Source organism: Triturus cristatus, chromosome 9 (assembly GCF_964204655.1).
Source record: "Triturus cristatus chromosome 9, aTriCri1.1, whole genome shotgun sequence".
In the NCBI taxonomy this organism is placed as follows: Eukaryota; Metazoa; Chordata; class Amphibia; order Caudata; family Salamandridae; genus Triturus; species Triturus cristatus.
In genome coordinates this window covers 261,272,420-261,289,850 of record NC_140592.1, presented here as the reverse complement: position 1 = coordinate 261,289,850, position 17,431 = coordinate 261,272,420, and the positions used below count along the sequence as shown (strand labels likewise).

General features: G+C 43.0%; 1 protein-coding gene across 4 annotated transcripts in view; it reads left to right on the top strand.

Moving 5' to 3' along the window:
* LOC146797710 (plasma membrane calcium-transporting ATPase 2-like) overlaps window positions 1-17,431 on the top strand; it is a 2,176,758-nt gene that overhangs the window by 1,959,408 nt on the left and 199,919 nt on the right. For all 4 annotated transcript variants that reach the window (XM_085624877.1, XM_085624876.1, XM_085624878.1 and 1 more), the window contains one exon: window positions 1,382-1,616. In XM_085624877.1, the coding sequence (XP_085481003.1) occupies window positions 1,382-1,616 (235 nt within the window). The remainder of the gene's footprint in view (window positions 1-1,381; window positions 1,617-17,431) is intronic.

The following is a 17,431-nucleotide window of genomic DNA, read 5'->3' as shown; positions in this document are numbered from 1 at the left end:
TATATATTCAATATCATATAAGTCACCTAGATTAAAAACATACAATTTGCTATTTAACTCTAAATCCAACCAGAAAACTCGAAACAACCTCCTCCTTCGTCGCTATAATTTCTCCTCCGCTGAAACTGCCAAAATCAATCTTAGAATGTCAATAGCTCCCCAAACTGTCAAGCTGTGAAAAAACATTCAATCCTATCTGGTTAGCTGAACAGCCCAAGATGGCCGCTCCTAGTGACATGTTGTTTTATGCTACCTATAAAAAACAAACACATCTGAGAGCCATTATTCCACAGTGTTCAAAGTCCTTCTTTAATATCCAAGAAATTCAACAGTGTGTCATGCGCATCCCCTGTGCATCATGATTAGTCACGCGGTTCCTCATGAGTTCCATCCGCACAGCTTGCACCGCATTCACAGTGCAATCCCCCAACCAGCAAAAGGCCCGCTCAGCCCTCATGGATGGCTCACGCTGAAAAGCAGACGCAAGAGCCTCAACACGATACATTGCCCAACGTTAAATGCGGTAACACTCAAACCAATAAAAAGTCATTTAATATAAAGTTATTTAAAATTAAAACTACCACAAAATAAATCAACCCAACAATCTCACGCTCAATGAATTTACACAAAGCTACACTCTGTAGACTACAAATTATATCCTATTATCTTCAACAGTCAGATATTTTTATATATCAATATCTTAAACTGTCAAAAATGTATTTTTATCCTATATTAACATCATTAATATATTCACAAGCCCTCATTTGCAACTGACTAATAACTCTCTTCACACAAGTACTTATCTTAAAGAGCAGCAAAGCAAGCAAGAAGGATGATGGTTGGGGGTTTTATGCTTTTATTGAATTGGAATTCTTGCGTTCTAAGTTCTTTAAAGGAGCTGCAGTGAGTCGTGTCAATAAAGGAGATTGCATAATGTCAACCTGCATGGTTTAAATATCTGCACATAATAAGGTTGGAGTAAATATGTTTTTCCATAACACATATTCTGAACTCTATTTATTAACATGGCTTACTTTAGCTTATTTGGGGATGTTTTATTCTTGCTATCTTGTCTTGGTACATAAAATCAAAGCAATTCTTATGTAAGCATGTACTGTGATGGCAGTTTAAACAAGCATTGACATTGCAAAATAATAAGAAAATCAGTTTTTCTGTAGCATCCTGGATTGAAAACTATTTCTAAATGCCCTCTAGCATACGGGATTTAAGTCTATTAAATATGATTTAACTACCCAATTATATGAATTTCCCAACCGTTGCTAAATATCTAGAAAAGAGTGTCTGTTTAATGTGATAAAATGCATGGGTATAGCATCCATTGTACAGAAAATGAATAAACAAACATTATTTTCATTGTCAGGTGTTCCAGAATTTTAGATTCAGCTGGTGAACCTCGAATCTTTAGGCCGCGGGACCGGGATGAGATGGTGAAAAAGGTTATTGAGCCAATGGCCTGTGAAGGTCTACGGACAATCTGCATTGCCTTTCGGGACTTTCCTAGCACTCCAGAGCCAGATTGGGACAGTGAAAATGACATTTTAACTGACCTGACATGTATTGCTGTGGTTGGCATTGAGGACCCAGTTAGGCCAGAGGTAAGTGAATCTTGCACTTTGAACTGCTTCTTCTTTATTTGTTTTCTTGGAGTGGATGAACAAAATGAGATTGTGATCGACTTAATTGTTTTTTGGGTGTAGACATTCTGAAGCAATATGCCAACTTAGAAGATTATTAGGATTTATCCAGGATAATTACTTCATTTATTCAAGAAAATTCCAGCGTTTGGTCTTTGTTGCCAGACAACCCTCCTCTTGCCTTCAATGCCCTCATTCCGAAAGTGTGAAACACCAATTGCAAGTCTGCCTGTGCTGCTGTTGGAAGTCCATTGTACTGTACCTAGAGGCTCAACGTCTTTTAGACTCACCTTCCACTGCAAACTAAATGCAGATATTCGACACTAAGAAAAAGGTCAATAAGACCTTGATATGCTTTTGGAGTTCCTCTTTCACACATGGCCTCTCCGATTTTACCATTCTTTTTTAACACTCTTGTAGGTAATAGAATATTATTTGCAGCGGGCTAATGTTCACCTCAAAGGATAAGACCACTACCTGTTAGATGTCACAAAAAATTAATTAAACAGACCCTAGCTTGACAGAAAGCGGCCAGGCAATTGGTAAAGTATTTAAGCAGCGAATAAATGGTAGAAAAAGTCATACAAAACACAATAAAACTCCACACAATTTTAAAATAGTTTTGTTTGTCTGAGTAAATTAAGCCCAATACAACAAAGATCCAATAACAAGAACCAGCGATATTAATTTTTAAATAATTAAGGCGAAAACGGACCAAGAAAGAAATTGAAATGAAGTGCCCAATGAAGGCCAATGGTCACAATATCAGAATATAATAAGCTGTAATGTCTAATTGGGAGCAAGTGGCTATGTCATGTTTGGTGTCCATATAATTGTAATGATAAACCCTCTTTAATGGTAAAGTCAGATTTGTCATCGCAAATTTGGAGAATGACACTTTTAGAATGTTAATTGAAAAAAGTTGTGTTACATCCGCACCCAACTGCTGCACTGCTTAAATGAGATCGATGCTTTATCTAAACCACTTTTTTGAACTCTACCAAATTTCATCCTTGTTCATCAAATACTCCACTTTTCACGTCGCCCAAATTTTATATACTCATGGAATCAATCCGGAGACAGCATAATTGCGCAAAATATTTTAGTTTCGCTTTTTCAACTACTGTCTGTTGCCGATCCAGGCTTTAACATAAGTATGTGCGACCAATCATATTTCCTCAGGACTCACAATAGTACCCAATACATTTCGAACCTGTCCGGTTCTTCGTCAGGGGTCACTGAAAAAGATTAAAAGAATATTCTTAACCAACCACTCCCGGACAAACCCCACTCTAAAGCTTTCCCCTATTACTCAGACCAGATGACGCCTACCATTTCCAACCCTCCAGCAATTAACAGAAAAAACACAATCCTTTCTTTAAACATAACGTGCACATCGCTTAAACAATTAATTGTGCCTACCACAGTTGCCCAAGAATCCCCACCCATAATCGTGAATTCACAAAAGTAAAACATCTTAGAAAACAAACCCCAAATACCTTACGTAAGCTGTGTTCAGCATTGTGACCTTTTCATGCCGCCCTTCAATGCCTTTTAGAATGTTGGCATTTTCCTGCTCTTAACCCATTTGTGGCTTTAGTCTACTGGGGTCACATGACTGGGTGTAGCTCACAGTTAGATTTTGAAATTGTTTCCCAGACAGTCAAACAATAGAGAGGGTAGGTGTGCTTCAATGGGCCATTTGCTGGCAGGATTAAGGGCATGAGCAGAGCACAGTCCCACTTGCAACTGAAACGCCTGTACTCTGCCTTCACACAAAGCGCCTAATGACCACACATTGTTACTGCAGCCAACTCGGAGACAGGGCTGGGGAGGCAGGAAATTCCATGCACTTCAAAGACACTGTTTAGAAGCTTCACCCACCAGGGCACCAGGGTATTACAAAAAGGGAACCTCAGAAACCAACTCTTCAGTACACTTCAGTAACCTCATCACTCAGCAACTCCCCCCCCAACCATCGTGGAAAACGACGACCCCGACTCCGCAGCCCAAACCCTGCACAGATGGATTTCCAACAGCGCCAACACCATAGCCCCCCTCAAGAAAGCTAGATGGTTTACCACTGAACTTCGAGAGTCCAGCCGCACTTGCCGCCGCCTCGAAAAGGCCTGGAGGAACACCAAATCCACAGAAGCCTACAACAACTTCAGAGCCGCCACCAACGCCCACCACCAACTCATCAGAGAAACGAGGAAAAAAGCGATTGAAGACAGAATCTCCACTCACGCACACAACAGCAAAGAACTCTTCAACATCATCAAGGAGTTTGACGAACCCACCAGCGAGTCCACCGACATCCCTCCCTCACAAGACCTCTGCGACAAACTCAACACCTTTTTCCACCACAAAATCAAGAGCATCTACGACAACTTCAATGAAGACAACCAACACACTGAACCCTCACCAACCACCCCCGACACCCTGAAGCCAGCGATCGACAACTGGACAGCCCTCACCACCGAAGGCACACTGAAGACGATGAAGTCAATCCACTCTGGGGACCCACGGACCCCTGCCCCCACCACATTTTCAACAGAGCCGCCGACATCATCACACCCATGCTCTGCCACACCATCAACTGCTCCCTGGCAACTGCCACGTTCCCCGACGACTGGAAAACACGCCGAGGTCAACCCCTTCCTGAAGATACCCTCCGCGGACCCCACCAACCTCAAAAACTACAGACCTATCTCCCTGCTCCGGTTCCCAGTGAAAGTCATCGAGAAAGCCATCAACAGCCAACTCGCCACATTCACAACATCCTCTACTCCTCCCAATCCGGCTTCAGAAGAAACCACAGTACGGAAACCGCCCTCCTCGCTGCAACAGACGACATCCGCACCCTACAGGACAAAGGAGAAACAGCAGCCCTCATCCTCCTCGACCTCTCAGCGGCTTTCGACTCAGTCTCTCACCGCACCCTAATACGCAGACTCCACGACGCAGAGATCCAAGACAAAGCCCTCAACTGGATCTGCTCCTTCCTTCCCGGCAGAACGCAGCGGGTCAGACTCCCTCCTTCCCTCTCAGACCCTACACCTACCACCTGCGGAGTCCCCCAGGGGTCCTCCCTGAGCCCTACACTCTTCAACGTCTACATGGCTTCAATCGCCCCCATCGCCAGAACCTAAGGACTCAACATTGTGTCATACGCAGACGACACTCAACTCATCCTCTCCCTATCCAACGAACCCATTACCGCCAGAGACAATTTTTGAGAAGGCATGGAAGCTGTTGCCCAATGGATGAAAAACAGCTGCCTTCTACTAAACACCAGCAAAACAGAAGTACTCATCATGGGCCCAAACCCTGATGCATGGAACGACACCTGGTGGCCTCCCGTCCTCGGTAGCCCACCCACCCCCATGGACCACGGATGCAAACTGGAAATCATCCTGGACTCTGAGCTCACAATGGACCACCAGATCAACTCCGTCCCATCCTCCTGCTTCCACACCCTCCGCCTCCTACGTAAGACCTTCAAATGGATCCCCCTCGAACACAGAAAGACCGTCACTCACGCCCTGGTCACCAGCAGACTCGACTACGGCACTGCACTCTATGCTGGAATAAACAAAAACCTCACCTGTAAGCTACAGAACATCCAGAACACCGCCGCAAGACTGGTCCTCGACCTGCCAAGACACTGCCACATCTCCCAGCACCTGCGCACACTCCACTGGCTCCCCATCGAAGCTAGAGTCATCTTCAAGATGCTCACTCATGCCCACAAGGCCCTCCATGACACCAGACCAGCATACCTGAACAGCTGACTCAAATTCCACGCACCCCAGAGGACCCTACGATCTGCCCAACTCTCCTACGCTGTGGTCCCCCGCACTAGAAAAACCAGATCGGGAGGCCACTCCTTCTCCTTCCTCGCAGTCCGAGCCTGGAACGCCCTGCCGCACCACCTCAGACAGACAACATCGCTCCCCATCTTTGCAAGAAACCTAAAAACCTGGCTCTTTGACAGACCCCCCCCTTGACGGACTGGAGCCTGCTAGACCCCCTCCCCCCCCCAGCGCCTTGAGACCCTTACGGGTGAGTAGTCGCGCTTAACATTGATTGACTTATGGATCTATGGATACTCTCCCAGGGAAAAGGACTGCTGTGCTGCTGAGAGGACTGACACTCTGCTAGTTTTCTGCTCTGAAGGACTGCTGCCCTGTTAGATTGTTGTCCTGTAGCCCAGATGCTCTGCTGCCTTCTTCCTGGGTACAAGGACTGGACCTCCAACTGTCCCATGACCTCCAGAGTGAAGCACAAGGGTCAGTTTGCTGGCCTCCTGTTCAGAGCCACAGAGACACAAAAGGCTTCTGCCATCTTGAACCTGCACTGGACCCAGCCTGAGTGAGTCCTGACTCTCCAAATGGTGACCCTTCAGTCTTGGACCCTTCAAAGTGGTGCTAAAGGTACCCAGAAGGCCACATTCCAAAAGTGAGGAGTTAGACAAATTGTGGCCCAAAGGTGCTCGCAGCTTGCACTGCTTGGCGTTACTCCACATTTACCAAGCTGCGCAGGGCCAATCATGATGGCCTTACATGGCTTGATAAACTCAAACTAGGTTTTTTATTGCCCTGCATCTCTTTGGCATGGCACTAGGGTGACAGATAACCTACAAAATCTGACCCTTAGTCGATGGCACAGATTATCACCTCTTTTCAGGATGTCACCTGAGTTGATTTCATTCCCCTGCAGTGCTGTAAACTGAAGTATCTGCATTTTTCGTGTGTTTATGAGTTTTCGTTTCAAGTCTTTCCATGAATCTTGCATCAAATGACTTATCGCTTTGATGAATTGTTTAGTGACCTCCCCATGGGGGCTTGTTTATTATAAGATCTGAATGGGAACACTTGTTATGATGATGCAGTGCCTCATTATAGAAAAATATGCGATCAACGAGCAGCAGGTAATTATCAAAGGGATACTGTAGATTGCAAAGTTTTCCACTCCAGTCTACCGCTAGCAGCTATATGAGAAAGACTTAGCAGTCAGCATTAAACTTAAAAGACAATGAGTAACTAATACACTGCATAATTAATTGGTTTTCCCTTTCTGAATGTTAAATGCAAGCAGTCTTGACGACCTGGATAAGCATTGAAGGCTCACTGCTATATATATATAACTGAAAAAACGAAAAACTAAAGGTTACAGGGATGATATAGCTAGGTTCAGATTTCACTTGAACAAAATCATTGAAATTCAGCAGTTATAGCCACCTAATCAAATTATAACTTACTCCCCTTCAATGCACTGCTTATGACCTTACATATTACATCACTCATGACATGGTCAGTGACATCACAGATGACTTAATTGATGGCATCTCAAATGACATCACTGATGACGTCATCCAGTGAGTGTGCGTGTTTTGTGAAACTGTCTGAGAGGTAAATATATATTCTAAGGTACTGCATAAGTTAAATTACTATTCTTTTTGTACTACTAATAAGTGATACTGTTTCTAATATATATCATCTCAGTGGCACTATTACTGTATCAGTGTGGGAGTGGGTGTGGGAGTGACTGTATTAGTGAATACGTGGGTGTGTGAGAAGCTGTATGGATGAGTGACTGTGTGAGTGCCTGTATGAGTTGGTGAGTGTGTGTGTGAGTGGCTGTATCGGTGACTGTGGTGGCTGTGTGAATGGCTCTATGGGTGAATGAGTGGGTATGTGAATGGCTGTATGGGTGGCTGAGTGGTTGTATGATTTACTTTATGGGTGAGTGACTGGGTGTGTAAGTGGATGTATAGATAAGTGGGTAGCTGTTTGACTGGGTGTATGGGTATGTGAGTGGGTATGTGAGTGGTTTTATAGGTCTGTGAGTGGGTGTCTAAGTTGTTTTTTAGGGGTCTGAGGAGCTGTATGAGTCTGTTAGTGGTTGTGTGAGTGGCTGTATGGATGAGTGACTGTGTGAGTGCCTGAATGAGTTGGTGAGTGTGTGTATGAGTGGCTGTATCGGTGACTATGGTGGCTGTGTGAATGGCTCTATGGGTGAATGAGTGGGTATGTGAATGGCTGTATGGGTGGCTGAGTGGTTGTATGATTTACTTTATGGGTGAGTGACTGGGTGTGTAAGTGGATGTATAGATAAGTGAGTAGCTGTTTGACTGGGTGTATGGGTATGTGAGTGGGTGTGAAAGTTGCTGTTTTGCATAGTAAGTATGTATAGGAGTGGCTGTATAGATGAGTGAGCGGGCGCGTCTGTGATTATGTTGATGTGTGAGTGGGTATGTAAGTGGTTTTGTGGATGAGTGAATGGATGTGTGAGTGGCTGTATGGGTGCGTGAGGTTCTCTGTAAGTGGCTGCATGGGTGAGTGAGTGACTGTGTGAGTGGCTGTATGGGTGAGTGCGTGGCTGTATGGGTCTGTGAATGGGTATGTGAGTGGTTTTATAGGTCTGTGAGTGGGTGTCTAAGTTGTTTTTTAGGGGTCTGAGGAGCTGTATGAGTCTGTTAGTAGTTGTGTGAGTGGCTGTATGGATGAATGAGTGGTTGTGTGAGTGAGTGTGTGCATCAGTAGTTGTATGTCAGTGTTTCTGTGGGTATGTGAGTAGGTATATGAGAGGTTATGTGGGGGTGAGTGGGTGGGTGAGTGGTTCTGTGGATGATGTCATCAGTGATATCACCAGTGATATCATTTGCGATGTCATCAATGATGTAATAAGTGATGTCACTGTCCACGTCATTAGTGATGTAATATGTGAGGTCATACATAGTGCATTGTGGTGGCATAACTTTAGGTAACCACAACTGCTGATTTCCAAACGTTTTTTACGAGTGATATCTGAGCCTAACTATAACTTCCCTGTAACCTTTGCTTTTCTGGAGAATTTCTAAGGTGTTTTTAATTTTATTTCCTAACTATAATGTCCCCGTAACCTTTCTTTTTTTCTAGTGAATTTCTACAGTATTTTAATAAGAAAGGATAAGATAAAGATTTGTAAAGCACACTAATACCCATAGGTGTCAAAGCGCTGGGCGGTCGGAGGGAACAAGAAAGGCAAAGAACTACCAACTATGTTGAGAAAAATGTTATTTCCTAATTATAATGTCACTGTAACCATTGTTTTTTTAATGAATTTCTAAGGTTTTTGAATTTTATTTCCTAAATGAAATCACTAACCTTCGACAGTGAGTGTGTAAGTGAGTGCATGAGTATCTCAGTCTGTGAGTGGGTGTGTGAGTCTCTGAGTGGGTGTGTGAATTGGTGCAAGACTTTCTCAATGGGTCTGTCAGTGGGTGAGTGTCTGAGTGCACTCTGTGTTGCCCTCTTATACTCGTTGTCTGCTCATTTTCTGCCTTTTTTTCTGCTCACGTCTGAACTTTATTGTGCCTCTTCCTGTTGCTGACATTATTTCTGTCTCTTTCTGCTCGTTTCTCACTTTTATTTTATTTTGCCTCTTTCTATTCATTACTGACCATGAGTTTGCCTCTTTCTGCTAATTTCTTACCTTTATCAGATCTTTGAGACCTTTATCGGACCTTTATTTTGCCTCTTTTGGCGCGTTGCTGACCATTATTTTGCCTATTTCTGCTTTTCTTATCTTAATTTTGCAACTTATTGCTAGTTTCTGATCTCTATTTTGCCTCTTTCTGCTCATTGCTGTCCTTTATTTTGCCTCTTTCTGCTAATTTATGACTCTAATTTGCCTCTTTCTGCTCGTTGCTGACCATTATTTTGCCTCTCATTGCTCATTTTTGATCTCTATATTGCCTCTTTCTGCTCCTTTCTGACCTTTATTTTGTCTCTTTCGGCTGGTTTATGATCTCTGTTGCCTCTTCTGCTCATTGCTGACCTTTAATTTGCCTCCTTATGCTTGTTGCTGACCATTATTCTGCCTCTATTTGCTCGTTTCTCATCTTTATTTTGCCTCTTTCTGTTCGTTTCTCACCTTTATCATGCCTCTTTCTGCTCGTTGTAGATCTTTTTTCTGCCTCTTTCTGCTAATTTTTTACTGTTATTCTGCCTCCTGCTGCTCGCTTCTGACATCTATTTTGCCTCTTTCTGCACATTTCGATAGACTTTTCAGCCTCTTTCTGCTCATTTCTCACCTTTTTTGGCTCTTTCTGCTAATTACTGACCTTTATTTAGCCTCTTTCTACTCCTTTCTGACCTCTGTTTTTCCTCTTTCTGCTCATTGCTGACCTTTCTTCTGCCTCTTTCTGCTAGTTTCTCACCTTTATCTTTCCTATTTCTGCTAATTTCTGAGCTGTATTCTGACTCTTTGTGCTAATTTATGCCCTTTATTCTGCCTCTTTCTGGTTGTTTCTATCTTTTATCTTGCCTCAATCTGCTCAATGCTCGCCTATATTCTGCCTCTTACTGCTCAGTTCTGACCTATATCTAGCTTCTTTCCGCTTGTTTCTCATCTTTTTTTTGCCTCTTTCTCCTCTTTTCCTCCCCGGGACTGTGGGGGTCCTCAAGGAGCCGCTGTCCCAGCCTGCTCCCTGCCTCCTTTGGGAGCTGGCATTGCTCTCACAGACAGGGAGCTGCTAAACATGCAGCTTCCTGTCTGTGAGAGCAATCATTTAGTCTGTTTCCTTGCCCACTTGACAGCGGGCAGGGAAACAGACGAAACCTCCGCTTCCAGCTAGCCAGAGCATTTTGTAAGCTGTCACTTTCTGGAAGTGGAGTGTTTGATCTGACTTGGCGAGAGCTGTCAAAGCTCCCACCAAGTCACTGCAAACAGCTATGGCACAGGGGTGGGCAACCCTGCACATAGCAGAAGCCTACCCTGCAGGTGGTGGTCTCCACGGCCATTATTGGCTCCAGGAGGAGGACCTCCTTTCACATTTTATGGGGCTGTCCCATGGAGGTGGTGGTCCCAGGGCCATGTACTGCATGGGAGGGGACCATGCTGCCCCCCTCCTTTAAATAAAAAGAAAGCCCCGGGAGGTGGTAGTCCCTGGGGTGCAGCAGGGTCAGTGCACCCTTGCTCCATTTTAAAATGAGTCCTTGTGAGGTGATGGTCCCCAGGGCTTGGTGAGTCCACAAGGCCTCCCAAAGCATTTAATATGTATCCCCAGTGAGATATTGTCTCCAGGGCCTGGGGGTGGTCGCGGCCCGCCTTTTAATAAAATTCACCACGGGAGATGGTAGTGCCCGGGGCTCATTTGAGCCTGTGGAGTGGGGTCCATGTGGCCCTTCTTCAAAATGTACATAAAGCTCTGGGCTGGTGGTATAGGACCCCGGGGCTCAAAGAGCATCTTGTTTTATAAAATTCCCTCCAGACCTGGCCCACCCGTGGGCCCTTTTCAAAATACGCGTGGGTGCCCATGCTTGTGTTTTAAAAATGTTTGCTATGAATTATTGTGATTTTGAAGCAACATTTGCTTTTAATAAAAATGCTTCCCTCTGAGACCCATTGACCAAGTTTAGGGGGTCAGGGTATTCCTACTCTTTCTCCTTTTTTAAAAAAAACATTTTTTTGGGGTACCCAGGTGATGCTGGTTCCCAAGATTGCTGCCAACACTTTGTGGTTGAAGTATTTCCGGCCAATCAGAGCTCTGCATTTCTCTTCACAAGCTTGAAATTCTTCACACATTAGCCGCGGCCGCAGATACCTGTATTTTATTTCCTGAAATTTCCCAATAACTACTGAACGGATTCACACCAGACAGTTGAAAGTGTGATATGTGAGCCAAAATCTACCTTCTTACAAAATTGAGTGTAATTCCATCCAGCAGTTGATTCTACAGGTGCTTCTAAAGGTCCTATGGGAAGTAACATTGAAATGGGAAAGTCATGCTCCCCATTATCACTTTGACTGGATGTGTGAGTGGCTGTATTGGTGAGGGAGTGGCATGAGTGGCTGTATAGGTGAGTAAGTGGTTGTATGAGTAGCTGTATGAATGACGATGTGTGAATGGTTCTATGAATCAGTGAGTGGGTGTCTGAGTACTTCTATGCATCTGTCAATGGGTTTGTGAGTGGTTGTGTGGGAGTGGGTGTAAGTGAGGACATATAGGGGCATTAGTGGGTGTGTGAGTGGTTCGGTGGATGATGTCATCAGTGATGCCATTTGAGATGTCATCAGTGATGCCACTGACCATGGCATGAGTAATGTAATATGTGAGGTCATAATCATGCATTGCGGAAGTGTACGTTATAGTTAGCTTAGGTGTCTATAACTGCTGAATCTCTATGGTTTTATACAAAGTAAATCAGAGCTTAACTATAACATCCCTGTAACCTTTGTTTTTTCAGTAAGTTGCTAAGGTTTTTGTACATTTTATTTCCTAACTATAACATCCCTGTAACCTTTGGATTTTTCAGTGAATCTCTATGTTTTTTTAAATTCGATTTCCTAACTATAATGTCACTGTATCCTTTGCTTTTTTAAGTACATTTCGAATGTTTTTTCATTTTATTTCCCAAGTGCAACCTGTAACTTTTGAGAGTGTGTGAGTGAGTGTCTCAGTGGATGACTGATGGACTGTATAAGTGTCTCAATGGGTCTGTCAGTGAGTGTGTCAGTATCTGAGTGGGTATGTGAGTGACTGCATATGATTTTCTCTTTTTTTTAATTGTAATTTTCACAAATGCAGCAGACAAGTTGTTCATAAATAATACTTAAAATCAGCAGTTGATCACAAGAGAATCAAGTACAATAATCATGAAAAATGTGTGAATAGATTAAGAATATTTGTGAATGGCATTGCTTAAAAATGTGTTTAGCTGGCTAAAAATTTGAAGAGAAAATAAATGAACAATACATTAATTTATCAAGTACCAGAATCATTAAGGTTGCTAATATGAGCTTCACCGATAATTGAAGGATGCTTTTCTTACATTCCACATTCAGCTAACCAAATCAACTATCGGATCGATTCACCACTCCTACACTTTACCAATTTGACCAGATTTTAATAAATCGCTTATAAGCCCCAACTCTCTTTACATACAGATTTTCATAATTATTCATCTTAGACATTTTTAAATACCATTGAGCCACACTGTGTATGTTAATTGATTTCAAGATTGCTAGTAATGAGGACTTTGCTACTAAAGTGGTGAGGAACAGAGCTGATTGAGTTTGGTCAAAGATTGTTTACAGCTCACACCCTAGCGAGACAAAAAAACAGCGGATCAGGGTTGATCACTCGTCCCTTCCAAACACCTATCTCATTAAAGATATTAGTACAAAACACGCTAAGTTTAGGGCAAGTAAAAATATTGTGGAGCCAATCTCCAGAAACTTACCCACATCTAAAACATCTGGCATCTGTGCCGGTATGCACCTTTTTAATCTTATCCGGAGTATAATATAATATCCATTTACAATAGAAAGCTAGAAGTTGGCCTCCCTAAAAGCTTTTTTGCTAATCTGGGTATAATACTTCCAGTGTGCTCTAGTTACTTCACAGTCCACAATAGTCACTATTTTACCCATATAATTGGATACTAACTTTGGTCCTATGTTCTGCCATAAAACTGCATACCAATACATTTCCAGTCCCAGAGAGGAGGGAGATGAAGAAAGCCAGACATATTTTCTTTGTCATTTCATTCTTCTCAATGGGATTCCGACAACATAGATGCTGCATTTAAAAGAAATTGAAAATAAGGGTTGAACTGATTGATGTATTCTCCTGAATTAGTGTTTGCCATGAGAGAAAATGATTATCACGAAAAAAATATCGTTGCCGCTGAAAGCCAAAACCTGCCCAACGATTAATCGCAGACTGACCAACAGAAATCAAGTTTTAACTCAAATGAAAATATGGGACTTTATATCCTTGCCGAAGATATTAAAACTATTGACTATAGTTTGGGGAGTCTTATAACGAGTTCTGTTTGGTAGTCTGGGGATCTGTACAAAAGAGACTGAATCAATGCCGGCACCTTTTAGCATCTTATTCAGATAGTATTTATCTTCCCTGAAGGATTTTTGGAGGCAGAGGTTCACCAACCTAACAGGGAAGCTTGATAATAGTTTTTACAACATGGAAGAGACAAGCCTCCTTCCTCTTGGCCTAATTGAAGAATTGGGAGCTTAATACTTGCTAGTTTCTTTTGCCAGATGAATGTACATATATCTGAATCAATGGCCTCAACAATGATTTAGGCATTTTTATAATAACATTAGAAAAGGCAAACAGAAGCAGCGGCAACAAGCTAACTTTTACAAACAAAATACGGCCTGTGATTGTTAGGGGAAGTCTAGCCCAATGTTGAATTAGTGTACGAGTTTTAGCAAATAGAGACGTGTAATTAAAATTGTATTTTGAGGGGACTTTAACCTCCAGATATCTAATGGGTCATCCTGCTTGAAACGTTGTATGCATCGTTGCTAGGAGAATCTCAGTGAGGCTCTTAAACAATAAGGCTTCAGACTTTATCTGGATGATTTTATAGCCGCCTATAGCTGTAAAGTCAATTTTTTATCTAAAGCTCTATAGACGATTACTTTATTTGCAGCTAAATATAGTACAATATCAGAATATAGCTTGAGTTTAGGAGCTGACCAATAGGTGGACAGATGGTTTGATCCTGCCAGATGGCACAAGCTAATGGTTCTATAAATAGTGCAAAAAGAACAGAAGATATTGGGCACCCTTGGTGAGTTCCACTTTTGATCACTATCTCCCCAGCTAGAGAGTTCTTAATAATTACAGAGGCGCTGGCCCCAGTATTCAAAGTCTTCAGCAAGGGCAGAAAGTTCGCCTGAAAAGCACATTTATAAAGATTTGTAAATAACACTTTGAATTTGACAAAATCAAAAGTTTTTTCTGTGTCAAGCATTATAGCGGTGACTTTAACATTCTGGTTGGAACATAAATATTCCACTTGCACAAAAAAAATGGTATTTGAAGATATAAACCTCCCGGGTAAAAAATCATTTTGTTTGCTATGAATGATTGACGATGTTATTGATGACCTCCTATTTACCATGATCTTGGTAAAAAGATTGCAGTCACTGTTGAGGAATCCGCTGCGGCTCTATCATGGATATTAGGAGTTTCGTCTCTGCCACACTTTGTACCACTATAAAATGTGTGGCAGGGAAGAAACAAAGGGGGCCTGTCTCTGCACCATTAGTTGCATGCAGGGGGCACTGCACCATTAGTTGCATGCAGGGGGCACATGTTGTGCCCCCCTTTGTGCATGCACCCCCAGTTCCTGCAGAGCATAGACTTGACAGTCCATGTCATGCAGGAACTGCCTTTTTCAAAAGCCCTGCAGTGGTACTTCAAAAAAACCTCCAGCCAGAGTAAATACACTTGTACTCTGGCGGGAAGTCTTTAATGGCTTTTATGGTCTTGGGGCGGGGTGGCAGGGTGGTGGCCCTGCTCTGAGGCCACCAAAGTCATTATTAGGTCCAAAGTGTTGTTTTGATGCTTATTTAAGTGTGAAGTGTCTAAAAGCAAACCCTGAATTAAATATAAATCCCTACCTGCTATTAAATGACCCATCTGTAGTTGTGGAAGGGAATGAAGATCATATAGGGGAAGGTATGTCCTCGATGGGAGCGTAATAGCTTATTAGGTTGTATGTTATATTCAATATTATTAGTATGTTAACCAAAATCCATCTAGCCCCCAGATCACGTAGCATCTTGAGAACCTCTGAATAGGCCGTGCAGGTAATTAACACATCCACACCTTGATGCGATGCATGTGATGAGGCAAAACATGTGTGTTGGATATATGAGGGAATACAAGACTGGCAGTGGCAACCCTTATCGTTTCGTTGCATCTCCTGCAAAAGTATTAGATCTGCATTTAAAGAACTAAACCAAGCTAACATGCCTTGATACTTGAACCTATTATTTAGACCATTCACATTGCATGATACAATGTCAGCTTTTTACGACACATTCCAAGATATATTTCTTTCTCCAACTATCTGCTCCCATTTTCCCTCTCCCCTGACCTCTACCACCTACAACCCACCCCCTGCCCTACCCTCTTTGACCCTGGAGCCTGACCCACACTAAGCTCCCTCCTATCCCACCCCCCCGTAAACATCCCCTCAACCTCCCCATTTCTAATTCCCCTGTCCCCCCCCAACAACCTCTACCCTTAGAATGATACCTTGAAATGGCACCAGGAGATCATCTAAGGCTGCCTAGGGCATCTTGCAGAAAAAAGAGAGGAAAAAAAGAGAAGAGTGAAAAGAGAGAAATAACCACATTTAACCTCCCAAAAGAAAAGCAGTATGGAAAACAATAAGAAATTACATGAGTTGCATCCAGTCCAAATAAGTAGGTACATGGAAATGTAAGCATAGTTTTACTGCAGTAACAGAACAGTATCACAGCTGGTAATTTCACAATGTTATACCAACATTAGAGACATTTCACTGATTGCTACCCCCAGCACTGGTTTTAGAACCCCCTTCCACCGTAACTGCTGACTTGACCATAGAAGATTGTGTGCTTGTTCTAAAGAGTGAAAAAATTGAGAAGGGCCCTTGAAAATAATTTTAGCTTTAATAGCTGTACAATGCCAGCAGCAGCGCCAACTTGCTGGAGGCTACTAATCCGTGAAGTGTCAGACATACCCCTTGTTTGCAGTGTCAGGGTTGAAGCAACCCCTAAAGACGCGGCTCATTTGGGGTCTAATAATACTCGGGACCAGACCAGAAGCAATTCTGCTCCTCACAAACTGGCCATTAAATCCAAATTGCAGCAGGTATTAACAGCAGATCTAGGTCCACCATCGCCAATGATGTGGGAGAATCCGCAGGGTGCTAACACAGCAAATCCACAAATAATGACAACCCTCTCTGATCTCGGCTGCCTCCAGATAGCAACACAAGCCGACAAAATAGAAAATAAAAGCATTTTTTCTACAGAGTCTTTCTTCTACAAATTTTAGGTGAACTTAAAACAATGAAGGTCTCTCAGGATGAGGCTAACAGAAAGACTGAACAGTTGAATCTCGTCATTAAGAAATAAAGAATTTGACTACACATTTTTCTGAGGTCAAACAGCGGGTGTTAGATTTAGAGAAGGCAAGGTGTACTGTTAAACTTCAAACTGACCTGGCTGACTTGCAGTCGAAAATTGCGGATGCTGAAAACAGATTGTGCCACACAAACTTAAAGTTTACTGGCATTCTAGAAGGATGTGAAAATGGATACACTGTTGTTAGCCTCATCTCCGGTCTACTGAGAAAATATGTCTATCCAGAAGCGGAGACTCGTAAACTAGATTTAACTAACACGCGGGCACGCCATGTACCTGCAGTACAATCTCCCAATTCTACGTACCCTCAGACGATACCTGCACATTTTTGGGACTATTGGATCAAGGAGCAGATTCTCTCCAATGCCGTAAAAGATCAGCTCTGTCAGATTCATAGGGACTTATCCTTTAAAACCTTCGCTGAAATATCTATCACGTCTGCTCACCACAGAAAGACTGTGTAGGAGTCTCACTGGGTGTGTGAGTGTCTGAATGGGTCTATGAGTAGGTGCGTAAGTCTGAGTGGGTCTGTGAGTGGGTGCATGAATGTATGAGTCAGTCTGTGAGTGAGTGAATCAGTGTCTGAGTGGGTCTGTAAGTGGGTGCATGAGTCTGAGTGAGTGGGTGTGTGAGTGGGTTTGTGAGTCTGTGAGTGGGTCTGTGAGTTTCTAAGTGTATCTTTGAATGGGTGTATTAGTGTCTCAGTGGGTCTGTGACTAGGTGCTTGAGTCTCTGAGTGAGACAGTGAGTGTGTGTGTGAGTCTCTGTGTGGGCCTGAGAGTGGGTGTGTGAGTGTCTGATGGCTGTGTGCTATTTAATGGGGGAGTGGATCCTGC